Raw genomic sequence first — 20865 nt, 5'->3', positions numbered from 1 at the left:
TGTGGTTTAACCCACAGCGCCACCCACGTCCCTAAGGCATACTCTCCAACTAAGACTAAGGCATACTCTCCAACATTTCTCCATGCATTAATTAATATCAATAAAGCACAGTGGTCATTTGGTGGCTGTCAAGTTTTACCTCTGCTTTCTACTTTTGCGCTGTCTACCTCCTGAAAAAAAAAGTTCAGGTGGGAGAGGAAAATGCTCTCTCACCTGCAGGGCTGGTGCTACCTCGGGTGGCAGAAGCTGTGAAATGGGCGCATAAACCCCCGGGCATTCCTCTTTGTTGGAACACAGTGCTCTGTGTGCTATATAACCTGCCTTCCACTTTCTACATTAACCTGCTCAGCGTCTGCGCATGGAATGGGAACCATAATATTGTCCTTTGCCTCAGGCGGCAATATGCCTTGGGCTGGCCCTGCTCATCAGCAATGGTGACTATTCCAATACAGAGGTTTGGTTGTCCCATTTCACCTGTGTTGTAACTCTCTTTTTTTTTTGGGGGGGGGGAAACTATTAGTGGTCTCAGTCATGTCCAAACTATTGCTATGCAACAATTTTTTAAAAAAATAATCATAAAATTTATACTTGATTTTTAAAAGTCTCGATGTGGTTTACAAAAAGATAAGACAACAGAATCAAGAAAAGTTCATAGGCGCCGACTCCATGGGGCCTGAGGGGGCCCGAGCCCCCTCAAAAATTCGTTTGGGGGGGCTCTGCCCCCCCCAATAATCTCGGGCGCCCCTCCAGCAGAGCGCCACCGCCGCCCCTCCCCCAGCCCAAAATGCACAGGGTCGGGCTGCATGCCTCCTGCCCTCCCTCCCGAGCAAAAGCTCCACCCAATTTCCTTCGGAACTGATTAATAGGCGCAGCACGCTCTCCCCTATTCGCTCACGAGGAGGCGGCGCCACTTTATCTGCATATTCATGAGCTTATTTATTATTCATGAGCTTTCGCGGGCTCCCCCAATATCTTTTATAAGCCGGCGCCCCTGGAAAAGTTCACATACAAAAGCATACTAAAGTTGAAACTTTAATAACATATTAAAATTACCTCAACTTTCTAAGCATCTGGATAGGCATTCTAAACAAGAATGTTTTTAGCAAGCTCTGAAAAGAGTACAAGTGGATCTCAATAGGCAGGAAGTTCCAAAGTGCAAATGCTGCCACAATTAATGAAAAGCGGGGTATAAATTTAAAAAGAAGTAAGCACAACTAGCTGATACAGTGGTACCTTGGTTCTCAAACGTAATCCGTTCCGGGAGTCCGTTCGGCTCCTGGAACAGTTCAAAACCAAGGTGCAGCTTCCGATTGGCTGCAGGAGCTTCCTGCGCTCAATCGGAAGCTGCGTCAGACGTTCTGCTTCCGAAAAACGTTCGCAAACCGGAACACTTGCTTCCGGGTTTGCGGCATCTGGGAGCTGATTTGTTCAGCAACTAAGCCGTTCAGGAACCAAGGTTCCACTGTACTGGCCTTTGCCACTACTCCTTTGTCAGAGGAGAAATTCTTAGCGTGATCTTTTTCCTCTTCCTTTTTTTGCAGGAGAAGCGCTGGAAGGGAGAAGACGATGCTCTTGAAGTGGCAGGTAAAGAAATGGAAACCCCTGGTTTCAAACTAACTTTGAAACCAACGAGCAGCAAGCCACAGTGCATAAAATAACACAACACAGGTTGAGAAATAAAGACACACAACTTATAAAATTATTTCCTTTAAAAAAAATCTCAGCACCACCCGCATCCCTAAGCAACCTATAAGCCACTCTAAAATAAACATGCACAGACTACAATGTGTGAAACGGACAATCAGTTATGAGTAACTTCCTTCACAATGCATATTCGCGTAAATAATGATCACCGTATACCAGGCATAGGCAAACTCAACCCTCCAGATGTTTTGGGACTACAGTTCCCATCATCCCTGACCACTGGTCCTGTTAGCTAGGGATGATGGGAGTTGTAGTCCCAAAACATCTGGAAGGCTGAGTTTGCCTGTGCCTGCCATATACATTTTGACTGTTCCTGACTTCCTTGGTAGGCTGAAGGAGGACAAAAGAAGCTTCTTCATACCATGTGGAATTGATTTATGGAATTCACTTCTAGGAAGTATTCCGACGGCCACTAACTTAAATGGTTGTGTAGGGTTTTCCTTTAATGATTAGGCAAATTGACGGAGGTGACTAGGTCCGTCACTGGCTGTGAGCTACAATAGCCAAATGGAACCTCTCTAAGCGGAGACAGCAGATCACTGAATCCCAGAGAGTGGGGCCAGTAGACCCTCCTGGCAAGGTGAGAGATCGAGGAAACGAAGCATGTGAGGTCTGTGAGATAGAACCTCTTTCCAAGAAGAAGCCACATCCAGAACCAGAACCCATTCGTGTTAGCAAATGATACCTTCATTCTCCGAGAGGACGTAACTGTTACTGGAGATTTTCTATGGTCAGTAATCCTTGCTTCTGTGTCGTGGCAGAGGAGAGAGATCAGCAACTTTGACTACCTCATGTACCTGAACACTCTGGCCGGGCGCACCTACAGCGACCTCATGCAGTACCCAGTGTTTCCGTGGGTGCTTGCTGACTATCACTCCCAGGTGAGTCGTCATTCTTTTTAAAAAAACAGCATCTTTATTGAAAATTCAAAAAGTACATAACTATATGTGCACCAGACACGGTGAAGAGAAAACAAAGAGGACGGGGGGGGGGGAGTCCAAAACTGCATTATTTTACAAGGTTCTTATTGTACTTCATGGGACGCGGGCGGCGCTGTGGGTTAAACCACAGAGCCTAGGACTTGCCGATCAGAAGGTCGGCGGTTCGATGATGGGGTGAGCTCCCATTCCTCGGTCCCTGCTCCTGTCAACCTAGCAGTTCAAAAGCACGTCAAAGTGCAAGTAGATAAATAGGTACCGCTCCGGCGGAAAGGTAAACGGCGTTTCCATGCGCTACTCTGTTTCGCCAGAAGCGGCTTAGTCATGCTGGCCACATGACCTGGAAGCTGTATGCCGGCTCCCTCAGCCAGTAAAGCGAGATGAGCACCGCAACCTCAGAGTTGGTCATGACTGGACTTAATAGTCAGGGGTCCTTTTACCTTTACCTATTGTACTTCACCAGATCCTAACCTATTACAGTATTTGTAGAATGGATGCCAAATGCCATTGGATTTGTCCACGGCAAGTCTGCGTTTATATGCAAGTTGTTCATATGTTGCAAGTTTGTGTAGGTCTTCAATCCAATCGTAGAAGGGAGCCACATTTTTATTGTTCCAATTCATCAGTATCAGTCTTTTTCCCTTGGTAAGGGCATGGAGAGTCCATTCATATTGTCCTTTTGTAAGGCTCCATGTGCTGGGCATATAATTCAATAGGATAATTTGCTCTGTAGATGTAAGGTTGTTCCATACAGTTCTGTTGATGGTTTCTGTTACCTTCTGCCAAAAATCTTTCAATATAGGACAATGAAAAAACATATGTTTTAGAGAAGAATTATCCCTATTGCATCTCCAACTGTTAGATACCTTAGATATCTTTATAAAACAAACGTAATGGGGTCAGGTAAAAGGTAAAGGGACCCCTGACCATTAGGTCCAGTCGTTACCGACTCTGGGGTTGCGGCGCTCATCTCACTTTATTGGCTGAGGGATCCGGTGTACAGCTTCCGGGTCATGTGGCCAGTATGACTAAGCCGCTTCTGGTGAACCAGAGCAGTGCTCGGAAACACCGTTTACCTTCCTGCCGGAGCGGTACCTATTTATCTACTTGCACTTTGACGTGCTTTCGAACTGCTAGGTTGGCAGGAGCAGGGACCGAGCAATGGGAGCTCACCCCGTCGCAGGGATTCGAACTGCCGACCTTCTGATTGGCAAGTCCTAGGCTCTGTGGTTTAACCCACAGTGCCACCTGCGTCCTGTAATGGGGTCCAATATATTCTAAATATTACTTTTTGTTGGCTGAGCCTCAATTTAAGATCCAGAGACACCCTTGTTATAAAACAGTTTCCCACTGTGTGGTTGAAACTGAGATCAAAGTGAGTCTTCACTCTGCTGAGCCTACCATTCTTTCGTAGGCGGAATGGGGGGAGGGATTTTTGGAGTATTGCTGTTGGGCTTCTTTGTCGGGGATTAGCGTTGCCTCCTCGCTGTGTTTTGGCTGCGTGAGAAAGATCTATTTGTGTTTACGTGCCAGACTCTGGACCTTACCCATCCCAGCGCCTTTCGCGACTTCACCAAGCCCATGGGGGCGCAAACCAGAGAGAGGAAAAGGAAATTTCTCCAGCGTTATGAAGACGTAGAGAAGAGCGAAGGTATTTGTCCCATTTCTACCCCCACTTTCTGTATATGTTGGGAAGAACCAGGAGTATAAATTATAATTATAAATTAACTCCTGTTTCTTCCCAACTTTATACTATATAATGTGGTTATGATGTGGTACTGCACCAGCAATAACTAGGTCAGGGGTAGGCAACCTAAGGCCCAGGGGCCAGATGTGGCCCAATCGCCTTCTCAATCCGGCCCGCGGATGGTCAGCGTGTTTTTACATGAGTAGAATGTGTCCTTTTATTTAAAATGCATCTCTGGGTTATTTGTGGGGCACAGGAATTTGTTCATTCCCCCCCCCAAATATAATCCGACCCACCACATGGTCTGAGGGACAGTGGACTGGCCCACGGCTGAAAAAGGTTGCTAACCCCTGAACTAGGCAATAAGTTGACAAGGAGCCAAGTCATCCACAGGACAGGCACACACACAGGAGACAATTAGCTCTTTATTAACAGAAAATAACAACACAGCAGAGTCCTCTGGTTCACCAAAATCCAGCTAAGATGTTGCTGAAACTGACCGCTAGCTCCACTCTCTAGCCTTTTCTCTGGATCCTGACCAAGTAGACGAAGGTTGCATCTAGGGGCTGGGCTCCTCCTCTGGGCCTTTCTGGCCCAATACTCAGCAACATGCAGGACTCTCCTCGATTGGGGTGTCATCAAGGGGGAGGCAAATCAGGACTGGAACTGTCCTGCTGCCAACCTCTGACTCTTCTCTATCTGAGTCTGAACTTATACTGTGGCTCTCAGCCTCTAAGCTTGTCCTGGAAGGCCCTCCTTCTCCTGACCTCCCCCCCTTGATCACTCAACCCCCCTGCTTCTAGCACCTCCTGGCTCGTCTCTTCAGCAGACTGCTCTTCAGTGTTCCATCACCAGGGCCGTCTTAACCATAGGTGTTAGAGGTGCAGGGCACCCGGGCGCCGGGCTCTCAGGGACACCAGGCTGAGAGTCCGGGGTCCGAGAGTTTGAGCCCGGGGAAGAGCCCACCTGCCGGAGCGCCGTGGAGGGCTCTTCTGCTGTGGGCAGCTCTGCGCCGCAAGTTCAGGTGATAGCAAGCCAGCAAGGCATTGAGGTGGCTGGCGGCTGGCTCTGTCCTCCTGCGTGCCTGAGATTGGCATAGGGCCTCTGTGCCCTGCTCTGCCCTGCCTGCGCACCTCAACTATTAAGTAGTGGGTAGACACAGCAGACGACACAGAGATTTCTCCAAGTAGTTCTTTTTAAGTAAGCTGGAACTGAACTGAACAACAAACAGCTCAGCCAGCCTGTTTTTATAGGCAGCCGGCTGTCAACATTGCAACAACAACAGCCCGGGGTTTCCCGCCTAAATTAACTTAGGTGGACCTGAGTGAAAACTATATACACAATACTTCAATACATAACATCAACGGCCGGCCCAAAGCACGTTGCCTTAAAAAAGGTTGACAACTCCCCTAAAAAACCCTTTAAAAAAGGTTGACAACTCTGGGCAACCTGTAGGGGGGGGGGGGACACCAAGCAGATTTTTGCACTCTAGCACCACATATGCTTAAGACAGCCCTGCCTACCACTAGGATCCGGGATCTAAGTCATCTCCTTCTGTGCCCTCACTGGGGGGCCCTTGGGCAGGAGGCTCCCACCACTCTTCCTCATCCAGCCAGTTCCTAATGTAAATGAAGGATGTTGCAGCTGGCCCTGCAACCCCTTTGCCATTCCTAAATGTGGGGTACACTTTGGATCACAGTTCTTCCAGGCATTTCTTTGAACTTATTGACTTCTGAAATTTTTAGCCCATCTTTCACTAGCTGGCAGATATTCCCAAGCTTATGAAAGGCGAATACAGTGGTACCTTGGGTTACAGACGCTTCAGGTTACAGACTCCGCTAACCCAGAAATAGTACCTCGGGTTAAGAACTTTGCTTCAGGATGAGAACAGAAATCATGCGGTGGCGGGAGGCCCCATTAGCTAAAGTGGTACCTCAAGTTAAGAACAGTTTCAGGTTAAGAACGGACCTCCAGAACGAATTAAGTTCTTAACCCAAGGTACCACTGTATATATTTTTAAAGGGAAGACCTTGGGCTGTCCTATGCTCAGGCTTATGACTGCCTTTAGCTCCTAGAGAGCTGGTGCCATTGAGATCTAGCCAGTCAAGGTATGGCAGGCCTTTGAATGTCACCTGTGGTAATTGTAGTTTGCAAAATAGCTAATGGATCCACATTTGCAGGTAACCTCTCAGCCCAGTGCCATTACTGCACCCACTACTCTTCGGCAATCATTGTGGCCTCCTACCTGGTTCGCATGGAGCCTTTCAACCAGATCTTCTGCTCATTGCAGGTAGGCAGTCGACTTCCACGCAGGGCTGGTTGCAGCCAAAATTGTGAATACGATGATCAAATCCTGCACTTAAGCCATCCCAACCCCCCAACGCTGACTGTCCCTTGACCAACTCTGGCATCAGTTGCATGTTTGTGGAGGGTTGCCAAGCCACAGGTGTAGCAAACTGGAAAATCTTGGGGCATGCTACTGTTTGTTGGGACCTGTCTGGGGAGACAATGAAGGACCATTCTGTTGGGCCTCGGTACAAACTGTTGGAAGGTTGTTGTAGCTATAAAGACCGATTTGGGAAGGTTTTAATGGTTGATGTTTTTAATTTTTTGTGGGGAGCTACCCAGAGCAGCTGGGACAAGCCAATCAGATGGGCTGCATTTAAATGATAAAGTATGTAAAGTAAATAATAAAATAAGCAAAGAGTTTAATTCTAAACCAATAATATTAGTACATGCGACTTTGAAAAGCAATTAATTTTTGCTTATCTGTACATTGAATTGTTAATTTTTTTATGATATTGTGATATTAAATAGAAGTGAATGTTTTTCCCGCAAAGAATTGCTTCTATTTTTTTAATAGATATTTATTGAGAATTTTCCATTTTAATACATTAAAAAACCAAAAACAAAAAACAAAAAAAGAAAACATATACAGTTTACAATTCATATTTTTCTATAACATATTTCCCTGACTTCCCCACACCTCCCCTTCTTATATTCCAATTCGAATTGTTGGTTCAGCAAGTTCTTATCCCCAATTTTTAACCTTTTTGTATTTAGTTCAATTTTTTTAAAAAAGCCAGTTTTACAACGTCAAAATTTATACATCAATGCTCATTCTTAAATCCTTTTTCTAAAGTCGACCCAAGTTCCCTTCCACGAATTCCCCACTTTTCCTACTAATAACAAAACAGAAGAAAAAGAAGAAAAACGGATTATAATTATGTACACTTTGGATCCCCAAACCCCACCCCATCCCCTTTCCCGGTTTCAGTCCCCAACAAATGTCCATCAATCTTAATCTGCTATCAGCCTGGAGATTTCACGTCCGAGGCTCTTAATTCTCTCTCAGTTCCCCTCTGCCGGTTTTTTTGATAGTCCTTAGTATTAAACAGCAGATCTTGGAGACGCTCTGGCCCAATAGGGACAATGTTTCTTCCAGCCAGACCTCCATACTTAAAAGTGGATCCCAAATCTTGTTTCTTACTCCTTTCAAGTCCAAATGTCCCCAAAGCTCCAACTTTCACCTTAATCAAATTTGTAATCCTTGGGTCTTCAGATCTCCACATAAGGAGATCTCACCATTCTTCAATCTCCAGTTCGGACCATAATAATAATAATAATAATAATAATAATAATAATAATAATAATAATAATAATAATAATAATTTATTTGTACCCCACCCATCTGGCTGGGTTTCCCCAGCCACTCTGGGCGGCTTCCATAGAAACCAAAAAAAACACTAAAATATCAAACATTAAAAACTTCCCTGAACAGGGCTGCCTTAAGATGTCTTCTGAATGTCAGGTAGTTGTTTATCGTAAATAGAATTGCTTCTATTTCTTCTTCTTCTTCTTTTTCTACTTCAACATGTTTTCTTGCAGCTGAGGCAGATGAAGGTGTAACCTTGTGCTGCTGCAGGTGCCCCGTGATGTTTCTTCTCTCTGCGCTCCTCCCAACAAGAAGAAATACCTTGGTTCATCTACATCAGCACAACTGGATGCCTTCATCTGCCCCAGCTGCAAGACAACATGTCTCTCCATTATCGGTTTCTACAGCCACAGCAGGGGTATGCACAGGGATGGAATTAGTCATGCTGGCCACATGACCCGGAAGCTGTACACCGGCTCCCTTGGCCAATAAAGCGAGATGAGCGCCGCAACCCCAGAGTCGGCCACGACTGGACCTAATGGTCAGGGGTCCCTTTACCTTTAAGAGACTGCTCCTCTGCTCCTTCTTCCTTCACCACCTGATTTTACCCCCTGCTCAACATTCCCCCCCCCCCTGCGCCGCAGGCTAATGGAGTAAAGCAGCTTCCTTTGGGAGTATTGCAGGGTTTTATTTCTTTCCAGAGAGCTCTGATTTCGACGTTCAGGGGTTAGAAGGGTTCAGGGTGACCTGTCAAAGCCCCTGGGTTCGAATCCATGCCAGGCTCAGATGAACTGGGAGAATAGCTATGATAGTTAGCAAAGCTATAAGGCTCATACGTTGTGGGTTTGAGCCCCATGCTGGGCAAAAGATTCCCGCGTTGCAGAGGGTTGGAGAGGGTGGCTTATCCAAGTCTGGGGATGCAAATGTGTCTGCCAGCCACTTTAGCCCAGAGTCTGAATGTTTTGCAGCCATTCCTCCTAAAATAAGTAATGACCACTCCCTGCATAAAACAGGGGGCGCCCTTTGTGTGGACGCGCGCAGCCCCTGGACCTGGAGCGGCTCCATCAGCACAGGCTTGGCTTTGCCTTCCTCCAGGTGGGATACCTGGAGGTCTCCGCCTACCTCAGTCAGTTGTCCAATCCCGCCTGGGGGAAGCGTTGCCAAGGAGACCAGGCCAGGTAGGGGAGGGATTACCTGCCCACACAATAGAGGGAGGATCTTACCTGGGAATCCTCAGTTGGCTCCAGAGCTTCTCCCACCCTACCCACCCTCAGTTAAGTCTTATTTTGCAGGTTAACTTTTCTTCACAGGTATGCGGGCGCTGCTACGTCAAGGTCGCTGTTAAAGGGCCGGAAAGGAATTTCCCTGCCTTGGCAAGTTTTGCCTTTCCCGTAGCAAAACGTCAGGCCTTGGGCGGAATCCTTTAGTCTATCTTCCTCTTTGTAGAGGCGATACCAGGGTTCTCCATTAAAGGGGTTTTCTGAGGGGAGGCTTTGACCGTACGCCGAGAGGTCGTCATTGCTCTCCCCTGCGGTGGCGGCGTAACGAGGACGGCTGTCTCTGCTTGAACATATGTTCTCCAGAGCCGGTTCATCACCTCCCCACACACTGGATAACCCTGATGTTCCCTAGGTCCCCGGCTGGAGACTGGGGAGGGATAAATGCCCAATGCCTGAGCCAAGGTCTACCCACATCTGAAATATAATAAAGTTGTGGCCAATTTAATCCCATAGCACGTTGTCTTGAGTCGTTATTCAACATGACGGGGGGGGCACCCGGGATCTAGGGGACTCCGCCTGTCCACGCAATGGCTGCAGGCTAGAAGAGCCCTGAATTCACATGTCTTGAATTGAGGAGAGAAGAGGCAGGAGGGGGTTTTTTTGGTCTTGTTTTTGCTAACAGCTCATAAAGTTGTTTGGGGCTTTCTCCCGTTCTTCCTTTCCGCATTCCGAGAGGAGGAGAGCCGACTAATTCTGATATAAATATATGCAAATACATTTATTAATATAAGAAATACTGCAAATCAGTTATTGCTTTCTTTATAAATAATACAGGCTTATGTTTAAAAAAGATATTACTTCCTCCAAAATGCATTAGACAGCTGCAAAAAAATTACATTTTTCTAGATGGTAATATCTTTAACCGGATTTGCGGCACTAACAACATTTCCTATGTAGATATTATTTTTATTTAATACAGGTAACCTTTTTATTACGAATCACATTGTTTCTCTGGAGATTACCATCACCTTTCATAAAAGCTGTAAAAGCAAATGAAGAAGTGTCAGTCTAAGCACAGCCGTGTGTATGCAGATGAGATACACGCTTCGAAAAGAGACTTCAAGGAGAAACTTGTTAGCTTCTGGTTTCTAAATATGGTCTGCCTGTCTACTAACATGCTTCAGTTTTCCACTGAAATTTGACTCTGAGGGTTGATGTCTGTTAATGATTAACTTCGCAGTGACCTTGAAAGTACGGCTTCTTGTGTTTCGCACTGACAGGGCACACAGCAGACATCACTCCCTGCGATTAAGTACAAAATCTGACCTGGGCAGCCCAGCCGACCCCAGAGCTGAAATTACAGGGGTGGCGCTGTGGGTTAAACCACAGAGCCTAGGGCTTGCCGATCAGAAGGTCGGTGGTTCGAATCCCCGCCACGGGGTGAGCTCCCGTTGCTCGGTCCCTGCTCCTGCCAACCTAGCAGTTCGAAAGCACATCAAAGTGCAAGTAGATAAATAGGTACCACTCCGGCGGGAAGGTAAACGGCGTTTCTGTGTGCTGCTCTGGTTTGCCAGAAGCAGCTTAGTCATGCTGGCCACATGACCCGGAAGCTGTACGCTGGCTCCCTCGGCCAATAAAGTGAGATGAGCGCCGCAACCCCAGAGTCGGCCACGACTGGACCTAATAGGCAGGGGTCCCTTTACCTTTACCTTTACTCCCCTCTTACCTTTTGTGACATCTCCCTTCCCAGTTTTAAAATGACTTCAAAAGTTACAGCTGGTGCAAAGTCAGGAGGACTTTTCCATTTCGCTAATAAAAATAAATAAATAAATAAATAAATTTGTATTTATACCCCGCCCTTCCTGGTTCAAAAACCGAGCTCAGGGCGGCCAAGAACAAATTTAAAACACTTAATTGTAAAAGCAGCATAAAATACAGTATAGAAACATGAATAACAATAAAATTCAAAGTTCAGAAATCAGTTTAGGGGAAATACATCTAATAAGCATTAGATAATCACCAGGGCTAGCTGGCTGAATTAGTAATACTTGGGCCAGCGAGGAGGCCAGGGGAGAATTAGCTGTGGGGTCTCAGAGCGGGTAATCTTCATAAAAGGGGAGGGGGAGGGAAGAGAAGGGAAACAGAAGATCAGGCTGAATTCAAATTAAAGGCCAGGCGGAATAGCTCTGTCTTACAGGCCCGACGGGAGGAGGTTAAATCCTGAAGGGCCCTAGTCCCATGGGACAGAGCATTCCACCAGGTCGGAGCCATCACTGAGAAGGCCCTGGCCCTGGTGGGCTAAGGGCCCCCTATGATTTCATACCCTCCAATATTTCTCCCATGTAAATAAGGACATCCTGTTCCATACCCTCCGACATTCCGCTGATGAAAGTAGGGATTAAAAGCGGGACATTCCAGGATCAAACCAGAAACCGGGGCAGCTTCTGTAAATCCGGGGTTGTCCCTGGACAATATGGACACTTGGAGGGTCTGTAATTTGAGTACTGTGCCGGTCATAAGGTTTGTGGGTGGCACCAGCTGGGGGCACCATCTTTCTCTGTCCAAAAAAACGAGAGTTTCTCAGCCAGTGATCATCAACCCCTGTAGGTAACACACATTTTCAAAGAGGGCCGGAAACTAATTCAACCTTGCAACTTTCCCTGTGTAATTCAACCTTGCAACTTTCCCTGTCGCTCTCTCTTTCATCCCACCAACCAAGGGAGGCGGTTTTGATGTTGCCGAGAGAATGTTCCATAGCATGAAGAGCACCTGGAACTCGGCCTCAAGAGATAACATGACGGACGTGAGGGAGCTCATCCCTGAGTTTTTTTACCTCCCCGAATTCTTAACAAACTGCAACCAGTTTGCACTCGGTAAGTGTTTATGCGCTGCTGAATTTTCGCTTGCAAATAATTTGGGAGCAAAAGTAACTTTGAGGAAGTTGAAATGTGTTGTTGGGGCTGGGAAAGGCCTTTCATATTCCCGCTGTATTTTCATGGCTGCTTGCAACCCAGACCACTTACTCTCATGGCAACATTTCCCCCCATTCACATCCCACATATAGTTGCAGGATTTCTTCCTCACAAGTGTGTCATGAATTGCAGAAGGAACGTGGTGATAGGATAGTGCAGGGGCCAGCAAACTTTTTCAGCAGGGGGCCGGTCCACTGTCCCTCAGAACCTGTGTGGGGCCAGACTTTATTTTTTTTTGGGGGGGAGTGAATGAATTCCTATGCCCCACAAATAACCCAGAGATGCATTTTAAATAAAAGGGCACATTCTACTCATGTAAAAACACGCTGATTCCAGGACCGTCTGTGGGCCGGATTTAGAAGGCGATTGAGTCGGATCCGGCCCCTGGGCCTTAGTTTGCCTACCCATGGTATAAAGGTAAAGGGACCCCTGACCATTAGGTCCAGTCGTGACCGTCTCTGGGGTTGTGGCGCTCATCTGGCTTTATTGGCCAAGGGAGCCGGCGTACAGCTTCTGGGTCATGTGGCCAGCATGACTAAGCCGCTTCTGGCGAACCAGAGCAGCACACGGAAACACCGTTTACCTTCCCGCCGGAGTGGTACCTATTTATCTACTTGCACTTTGATGTGCTTTCAGACTGCTAGGTTGGCAGGAGCTGGGACCGAGCAACTCACCCCGTCACGGGGGTTTGAACCACCGACTTTCTGATCGGCAAGTCCTAGGCTCTGTGGTTTAACCCACAGCGCCACCCGCGCTCCTACCCATGGTATAGTGCCATGTAAACAAATTAGAGTTTTAAAAAACTAGCTAGCTTTGCCCCCTCTGTCATGTGCTCATGGCTGGTCTCACTGCCCATGACACACTGAAAGATGGACGCAGGGACGTAGTATTTGGGTGTGTGTGTCAGGGGTGCTGCGGCCCCAGAAGCACAATTTTTAGGAGGAGCAAACCAGGCACCCCCAGCGCAGCCTGGGATGGCGTTCCCCTCCACAGGTGTCACCACACTGGGGGGGGGATCTGCCTACAAAGGGGCACTTTGGTTGGCCGGGTGCGTGTGCACACCTACCTGCCCCGGGCACTGGCAACCAACGCTAAGCCACTGGATGAACGTCTCCAACAGGGGGCTTGCATTCATGAAGGCTCCCTGTGCATTTTTGAACCTTGCGCATTCTGGGTCCTGACTCGCCCAAGGAGCGCCACACTGCAGTTGTTTGCACCCCAATGTGCAATGAGAACAATGTGCCCTCAAAATGTTATGGCCCTGCCAGGATGCCCATTGGAATGCATATTTTCCTGCACCTTTTGACATCTAGACAACCACAAATCTGTGCTCAGATGTGCATTTTTTAATCGGAGGTGCAAAGCTGCAGGGAGGAGCCCAGACTCCATGCAGTCAGAAGTCTTAGGAGTTAATTGGACTACATGGAACTGGCAGAAATGACTGGCAGAATCCGAGATAAGGGAGAAGAGGTGGTGGAAGAAGACTGGAAGAAATTTAATACTTGCAGAATACTTGCAGAAATATTGTAAAATTAATGAATGTTGAAGGGATGTTGGATTGAAAATAAGTGGTATTGGTAAAAAGATTAACAAGAATATGTAAATACAGATTGACAGTGGTCCAAAATATATAGTTATAATAGGTTAAGATAATAAGTAAAAGATAAATGATAGAGGGTAAGGATTTGCTGAACTAACTATGTGAACTGGAATACAAAAAAGGGGGTGTGAGGAGGTCAGGAAATAAGTAAATGAAATATAAGACATGAAAATATTGATTTTTTGTCAACTTTGTTTTCTTTTTTACTCTTTATGTATTTTGTCTTTGTATTTTTGTATTTCTTTGTTTCTTATTATTGTTACGTTTTTCTTATTTCCTATTTTTAATTTTGTGACTTTTTATTGTCTGAAATTTTTTAATAAATATCATTTTTTTAAAAAAGGAGATAATATTCCTTGGCATATAATCCCAGGATCAAAGGAAACATTCCCCCCCCCTGCTCCCACCCCCAAGATGATTGCATCACTGGCACAGTTCTCATTAAGGAAGGAGGCACACAACGCAGTATGGTTAATGTAGTGTCTTGCCCAAGTTGAACTAGATCAATTTCTGTTCATGAGTAAGGATCTATGAAATGTGCTGTTCCACCTTTGGATGAGCAGCATAGAATCTCTCTTTGAGATCATTTATCATTTTGGAATGGTTTCTTCAGTGAGACTGAACAGTGTATTATTTGATTTACACACTTGTTGCATTCCTGCTGTTACGCTGTCTGTTTCTTGTTTATATAATGCATTCTCAATTATTTCTAAACTGTTTATGTTCCCCAGATGTATGAATTGTGTGGCACTGACATTTCAACGTTGTATCTTTTTACTATTATTATTTATGTATATCATTTCTATCTTACTGATTTCCTCCTCTTTCTTATGCACATAATAATGTTATAGATTTTCTTTTTTTTGGGGGGGGGACCCTCTAACCCCCAGAAATTTATAAATGGTAGCATTTTGATTATTTGGGATGTGAAGAGGGAAATACAAGCTGTAGAGGAATTCCGGAGCTAGGCAATGCAAAACGACCTGGCCAAGTCAGGGCCATTAAGGAACAATTCAGGGCTATTGAGAGCCATTGGCAATAAAGGAGAACTGTCCTGCCTCCCTTGTCCTGAGGTGTCAACAGAGACTGTGGGTTTGGAAGGCTGCCAGGGTAACTGGGTGTGAGGTGACAAGAAAAGAGTGTTTTTAGCAGGGTGTTCTGGGTAGAAGAAGAAAGACCAGGATCCATCTTGGGCAGGCTGGCTGAAGGCTGGCTGAAGAGATGGCTTGGACTCCATGCCTGCACTGCTATGGGAGATAAGCCCCTCTTAAAAGGACCATGCTGTAAGATCTCCATGCAGACTGAAGGTGTAAATAGGTGAATAAACCATATTTCTTAAAGCAACGACAGTCTCCATTGTGTCTCAATTCTCCAAAGGACCACAGACCCTGGGTGAGTGCCTGGAACTCCACTCAGCAGAGAGAGGGGCAGGCACTCGACTTGTAACAAGAACTAGGGGAGATAGGTTAGGCCGAGAGAGAGAGAGAGAGAGAGAGAGAGAGAGAGAGAGAGAGAGAGAGAGTTGTCCAAGATTAGCCAGTCATCTGAGTGGAGATGTAAAACTGGTTCTCCCCAGCCCAATGTCAAAACTCTAAACCTGCCTTCTCCAACATGTCGTGGAAAGGAGAGAGTACACATGGATCAGCCTTTAGACAAGGTTAAACAACATTCAGGAATCAAATCCTTGACGCCTCCCTTTCCATGGAGGCGCAGGTTACAGCAACAGCCAAGGCGACATTTTTCCACCTTCGCCGCGTCAAGCAGTTGGTCCCTTACCTTTCCTGCCCCGACCTGGCCACAGTGATCCATGTGACGGTCACCTCCAGGCTTGACTACTGTAATTCGCTCTACGCGGGGCTGCCCTTGAAGCTGCCCCAGAAACTCCAGCGGGTGCAGAATGCTGCAGCGAGGCTCCTCACGGGGTCTCTGCCATGGGAGCATATTCACCCAGTGCTTTTCCAGCTGCACTGGCTCCCGGTGGAGTACAGGGCCAGATTTAAGGTGCTGGTTTTGACCTTTAAAACCCTTCATGGCCTAGGACCCTCGTACCTACGGGACCGCCTCTCCCGGTATGCCCCACGGAAGACCTTAAGGTCCATAAATAGCAACACCCTAGAGGTCCCGGGCCCTAAGGAAGTCAGGTTAGCCTTTTCAACACTGGCCCCAGCCTGGTGGAACGCTCTGTCTCATGAGACCAGGTCCCTGCAGGATCTGATCTCTTTCCACAGGGCCTGTAAGACAGAGTTGTTCCGCCTGGCCTTTGGCTCAGAATCAGTTTGATTCTCTCCCCCTCTTTCTTTTTCCTTTCTCCTCCTATGAAGAGATTGCACCCTAATGTTTTAATTTTGTATCTTAATCTTTTAAATTGTATTTTAATCAGCTTGTTTTTATTATTGGTTGTTAGTCGCCCTGAGCCCAGTCTTGGCTGGGGAGGGCGGAGTATAAATAATAAAATATTATTATTATTATCAAATAATGTTTTTTTTTTTTTTTGTCGCTTGCAGGAAGCTTGCAAGATGGGACCTCGCTGGGTGACGTGCTGTTGCCACCCTGGGCAGAAGGAAGCCCTCATAAGTTTATCAGCTTGCATAGACAGGTCAGTATGACAAGGCATGCTGTTTGGATGTTTTGGGGGCTGGTGGCCGGTCAAAAATAGCACCACATATTTACGTCGAACTGAATGCCCGCTAAATTTGCTTTCTGGCCCAGGAGTAGTGATGGGGAGGAGCCATGAAAAAATATATATTAACGCTACCTTTTTTCTTTGTCTGCTGGCTACTGTTCACAGACACTCAGCCCTCCCACAGCCCTAACTCTGTTGGTCAGTTTTATATCTGCTTCATTTATTCTCAAGAGATTTCAGCCAAACTTTGATGCATTTATAGCTACAGTGGTACCTTGGGTTACCGGTACATACGCTTCAGGTTACACATGCTTCAGGTTACACACTCCGCTAACCCAGAAATAGTTCTTCAGGTTAAGAACTTTGCTTCAGGATGAGAACAGAAACTGTGCTCCGGTGGCAGCAGCAGGAGGCCCCATTAGCTAAAGTGATGCTTCAGGTTAAGAACAGTTTCAGGTTAAGAACGGACCTCCGGAAGGAATTAAGTACTTAACCCGAGGTACCACTGTATTTGGAATTGGCTATTTGCCATGGACAAATGAATGAAGCACAATTTTGAGTGAGTTCATTCTCAAAAAAACCAAAAACATTTTCACAGTTCTTTAACAATGTGCCCACTTCCTACTAAAGTATCCCCAATGGAGGTCTCTCTTGATTCAGATGAAGATTTTTAAGAAACAAACCACCCCCCATTTGATTTAATCTACACTGAGGACAGTATCCAGAAAACCACTCTGCGCCGCTTCCATATTGTGAACTTGCTTTTGTGAAATGAGCCATTCTTTGGTACTCAATTTGGGAGACCTTTCATTTTTTTTGTATGTACCGTATTTTTTGCACCATAACACTCACTTTCGTCCTCCTAAAAAGTAAGGGGAAATGTCTGTGCGTGTTATGGAGGGAAAGCCTACAGGTGGCATGCCTACGGATTTTCCTCCTCTAAAAACTATGTGCGTGTTATGGTCGGGTGCGTGTTATAGAGCGAAAAATATGGTAATTTTTATTAATTTTTTCTAATTTACATTTCATAGAATCATAGAATCATAGAATCATAGAGTTGGAAGAGACCACAAGGGCCATCGAGTCCAACCCCCTGCCAAGCAGGAAACACCATCAGAGCACTCCTGACATATGGTTGTCAAGCCTTCAAAATATTCATTTAAAAAACCTTCAGTCAACAACTTCCTTTCTTCTCTTTCCATGGTTCATTTTGCATACCATACACCCATGCATATTTTACATGAACTAAACCATTCAATATTCCATTGTTACATCCATCAAAACTTATTTAGAGTGTTGAATTTATCTTAACGCTACCAGGGTTTTTAAATGTACACGATTCTCACCTATATATTCAGTAAACATTTTCCAGTCTTCTTTAAACGTGTGTTCTTCTTGTTCTCTTATTCATATGTTAAGTCTGCAAGCTGTGCATATTCCATAGTTTATGTTGCCAGATGGGCGGGGTATAAATAATAAATTATTATTATTAGTTGGGACATCGCTCGTTAGCAAAACATGGGCCGCATTAATGGCATACATAAATACCGTATTTTTCGCTCTATAACACGCACCCGACCATAACACGCACGTAGTTTTTAGAGGAGGAAAATCTGTAGGCATGCCACCAGTAGGCATTTCCTCCATAACACGCACAGACATTTCCCCTTACTTTCTAGGAGGAAAAAAGTGAGTGTTATGGTGCAAAAAATACGGTAACCGTTTTTTGACACCTGGGAATTCTCCTCTGAATTATCCCCAGCGAAAAGGACACTGGGTTTTTTTTTGGAAAGGTACTTTAAAACATTTTTTAAAAATTCATTATACAGTGGTACCTCGGTTTACGAACTTAATCTGTTCCGGAAGTCCGTTCTTAAACCAAAACCATTCTTAAACCGAGGTGCGCTTTCCCTAATGAGGCCTCCCACCACCGGTGCCCTTCCACTGTTTGGATTCCGTTCTTAGACCAAGGTAAAGTTTGCAAACCGGGACAGTACTTCCGGTTTTGTGGAGTTCGTAAACCAAATAGTTCGTAAACAGGGCTGTTCTTAAACCGAGGTACCACTGTACAGTGGTACCTCGGGTTACATATGCTTCAGGTTACATACGCTTCAGGTTACAGACTCCGCTCACCCAGAAATAGTACCTTGGGTTAAGAACTTTGCTTCAGGATGAGAACAGAAATCGTGCTCCGGCGGCGCGGCAGCAGCAGGAGGCCCCATTAGCTAAAGTGGTGCTTCAGGTTAAGAACGGACCTCCAGAATGAATTAAGTACGTAACCAGAGGTACCACTGTATATCATTTCCAAATACTCTTTTACCCTTTTACATTTGACCCAAGAGATGGTATCTTTCCCTTCCATGTTTTCCATTGAAGACCAAAGCAATTTGTACATCTTGAGGGTTAACTCAGGGATTAGTGGTAGAGTCCACACTACTACGTGGGCATTCCAGTAACACAGACCCTACCCACAAAGGCAAAATATAGGATGGTGTTCTCAGTAACAAGGTAACTCAGCGAGTATTGGGTTTCAGGCACTGGAGAGCGATTACGTCAGCAACCATATCCACCACTGGATAGACCTGATCTTTGGCTACAAGCAACGTGGCCCAGCTGCAGCGAAGGCCGTGAACGTCTTCCACCCCTATTTCTATGGGGATCAGGTGCACCCGGACAGCATCAGCGACCCACTCATCAAAAACACCGTCTTGGGGTTTGTCAGCAACTTCGGACAGATCCCAAAGCAGGTACAGTGCAGATGTGGGGGAAAGTGAGTCACCAAGAGTCGAAAGCCTTCTCCAATTTGAACCCTGAGTGGGACGCAGAATTATAGGATTTTGCAGGATATCAGCAGCTTCTGATGATCTAACTTGGGGGTGCATCTGGGCTCCAGGTGGTAGGGCAATCTACCAGTAAAGTCCTGATTTGTTTCTTTCATCTTCAGCAGGTAGACTGCGAATTGACTATCTACCTTGGCTGAGAGCTTTTGCATGGATGCTGTATGCTTGAGGCTTTTTGAAATAGACTCGGAGTCGAGAGTGGATTTCATGCTCTTTATTCAGCTCCTAGTGGTGAGGAGGAATGAATGTTACCCCCAAAGTATCTGCTTTATATACATTATTTACACAATGGGCTGCGCGTGATTGGCTAATTCCAGAATTCTCCTGTAGGCCAATCAGGTTGTGGATTCACTTCCACCTGGAGCTGGATTGGGTGGCTCCTGCAGGCCAGTCATACTGCTGCATTGTTCTAGGACCAATCAGACTGCTGCATTCTGAATCCTATTGTTCTAGGACCAATCAGACTGCTGCTTTTTGGAGCCTATTGTTCTAGGACCAATCAGACTGCTGCATTTTGGAGCCTATTCAACTCAGTACATAACACTTTTTAAGAGAAAGAGACCGCACAGCACGATTGGCCATGCGAGGTGCCTTGCATCACAGAATGAAGTTGTGTGTGTGTGTGTGTGTGTGTGTGTGTGTGTGTGTGTGCGCATCTCTTGTTGACTCTCGACCTCCCACTGCTATTCTTAAGGAGCCTGTACTGAGATGCTGGTCCCCAGTTTCTCCAATCAGAGCTGACATATTTCCCTCCTTGGGGGCAGCCCCACTGCAATCCGTTTATTCCCAACCAGCTGGCGCAAAGCAACACTGGGAACAGAAATGCACACAGACGCAAGCATTTGCAGCTCCCTGAGCTCTGATTTCTGAGCAGCCTGCAGCTGGTCTCCCTTGTCCCACTTAGAATCTCTCGTGGTTGCCGATAACTTGGAAGCGTCATTCCTGTGTCCTGTTTGAAGCTGATCTAAATGGTTTATCTGTATGGAAAACAAATCACAGCACTCGGCAAAGGCTATCAACGGAATACAAAGCCGTCCCATTTCCTTCCCCCTCCTTTCCCCCAGCCTTTTTCAAAGTGAGATGACTCTGCAAGGAGTTGCTGACTGCGCACCATGGAAAACCAGCGAAATCTGCTTCCAAGGAAACACTCTTAGGATGAGAAGCATAATAGCAGTCCCTTTTTAACTAAGTCTTTGGCTGATCGACATCCGGTGCCCTTTAAAAACATGTTGGGGAGGAGGGAATTATTGTTCTTGTTTTTATTATGTATTTTGTGTTTTTATATTATGATTTTATGTTGTGAACCGCCCTGAGGCGTGTGGGTATAGGGTGGCACACAAATTAGAAACAGGAAAGGAGGAATATGTCAAACTGAGCCTTTCCGTTATAGGGCTGCCTTGACTTCAGCTGCCCTCTGTTGATCGTTTTGAAAACGTGTTTGCTTCGTGCATCCAGTCTTGGGGTCTGGCCCATTTTATGACTAAGCACTCAGCTATGAAAAGCAATCCTGTTCTGAGTGGCAAGAGTCGGGGTGTTTTCCTTCCCACGTTTATCCTGCCTTCCGCAAGTTAATAGCACCTGATAGAATATTAATAAGATTTGTTGTGCACTGTGTGCATAGGAGAA

General features: G+C 46.0%; 1 protein-coding gene across 2 annotated transcripts in view; it reads left to right on the top strand.

Moving 5' to 3' along the window:
• The window catches only part of WDFY4 (WDFY family member 4), a 218664-nt gene that overhangs the window by 169473 nt on the left and 28326 nt on the right, over window positions 1–20865 (top strand). For both annotated transcript variants that reach the window (XM_083505395.1, XM_083505396.1), the window contains 7 exons: window positions 1542–1584; window positions 2466–2585; window positions 4176–4293; window positions 6510–6619; window positions 11924–12077; window positions 16281–16372; window positions 18934–19146. In XM_083505395.1, the coding sequence (XP_083361521.1) occupies window positions 1542–1584; window positions 2466–2585; window positions 4176–4293; window positions 6510–6619; window positions 11924–12077; window positions 16281–16372; window positions 18934–19146 (850 nt within the window). The remainder of the gene's footprint in view (window positions 1–1541; window positions 1585–2465; window positions 2586–4175; window positions 4294–6509; window positions 6620–11923; window positions 12078–16280; window positions 16373–18933; window positions 19147–20865) is intronic.

The sequence above is a fragment of the Podarcis liolepis genome, assembly GCF_965112155.1.
Source record: "Podarcis liolepis genome assembly, chromosome: 5".
Taxonomy (NCBI): domain Eukaryota; kingdom Metazoa; phylum Chordata; class Lepidosauria; order Squamata; family Lacertidae; genus Podarcis; species Podarcis liolepis.
The sequence above is the reverse complement of the archived record's forward strand: the minus strand, read 5'-3'. Positions and strand labels throughout refer to the sequence as shown.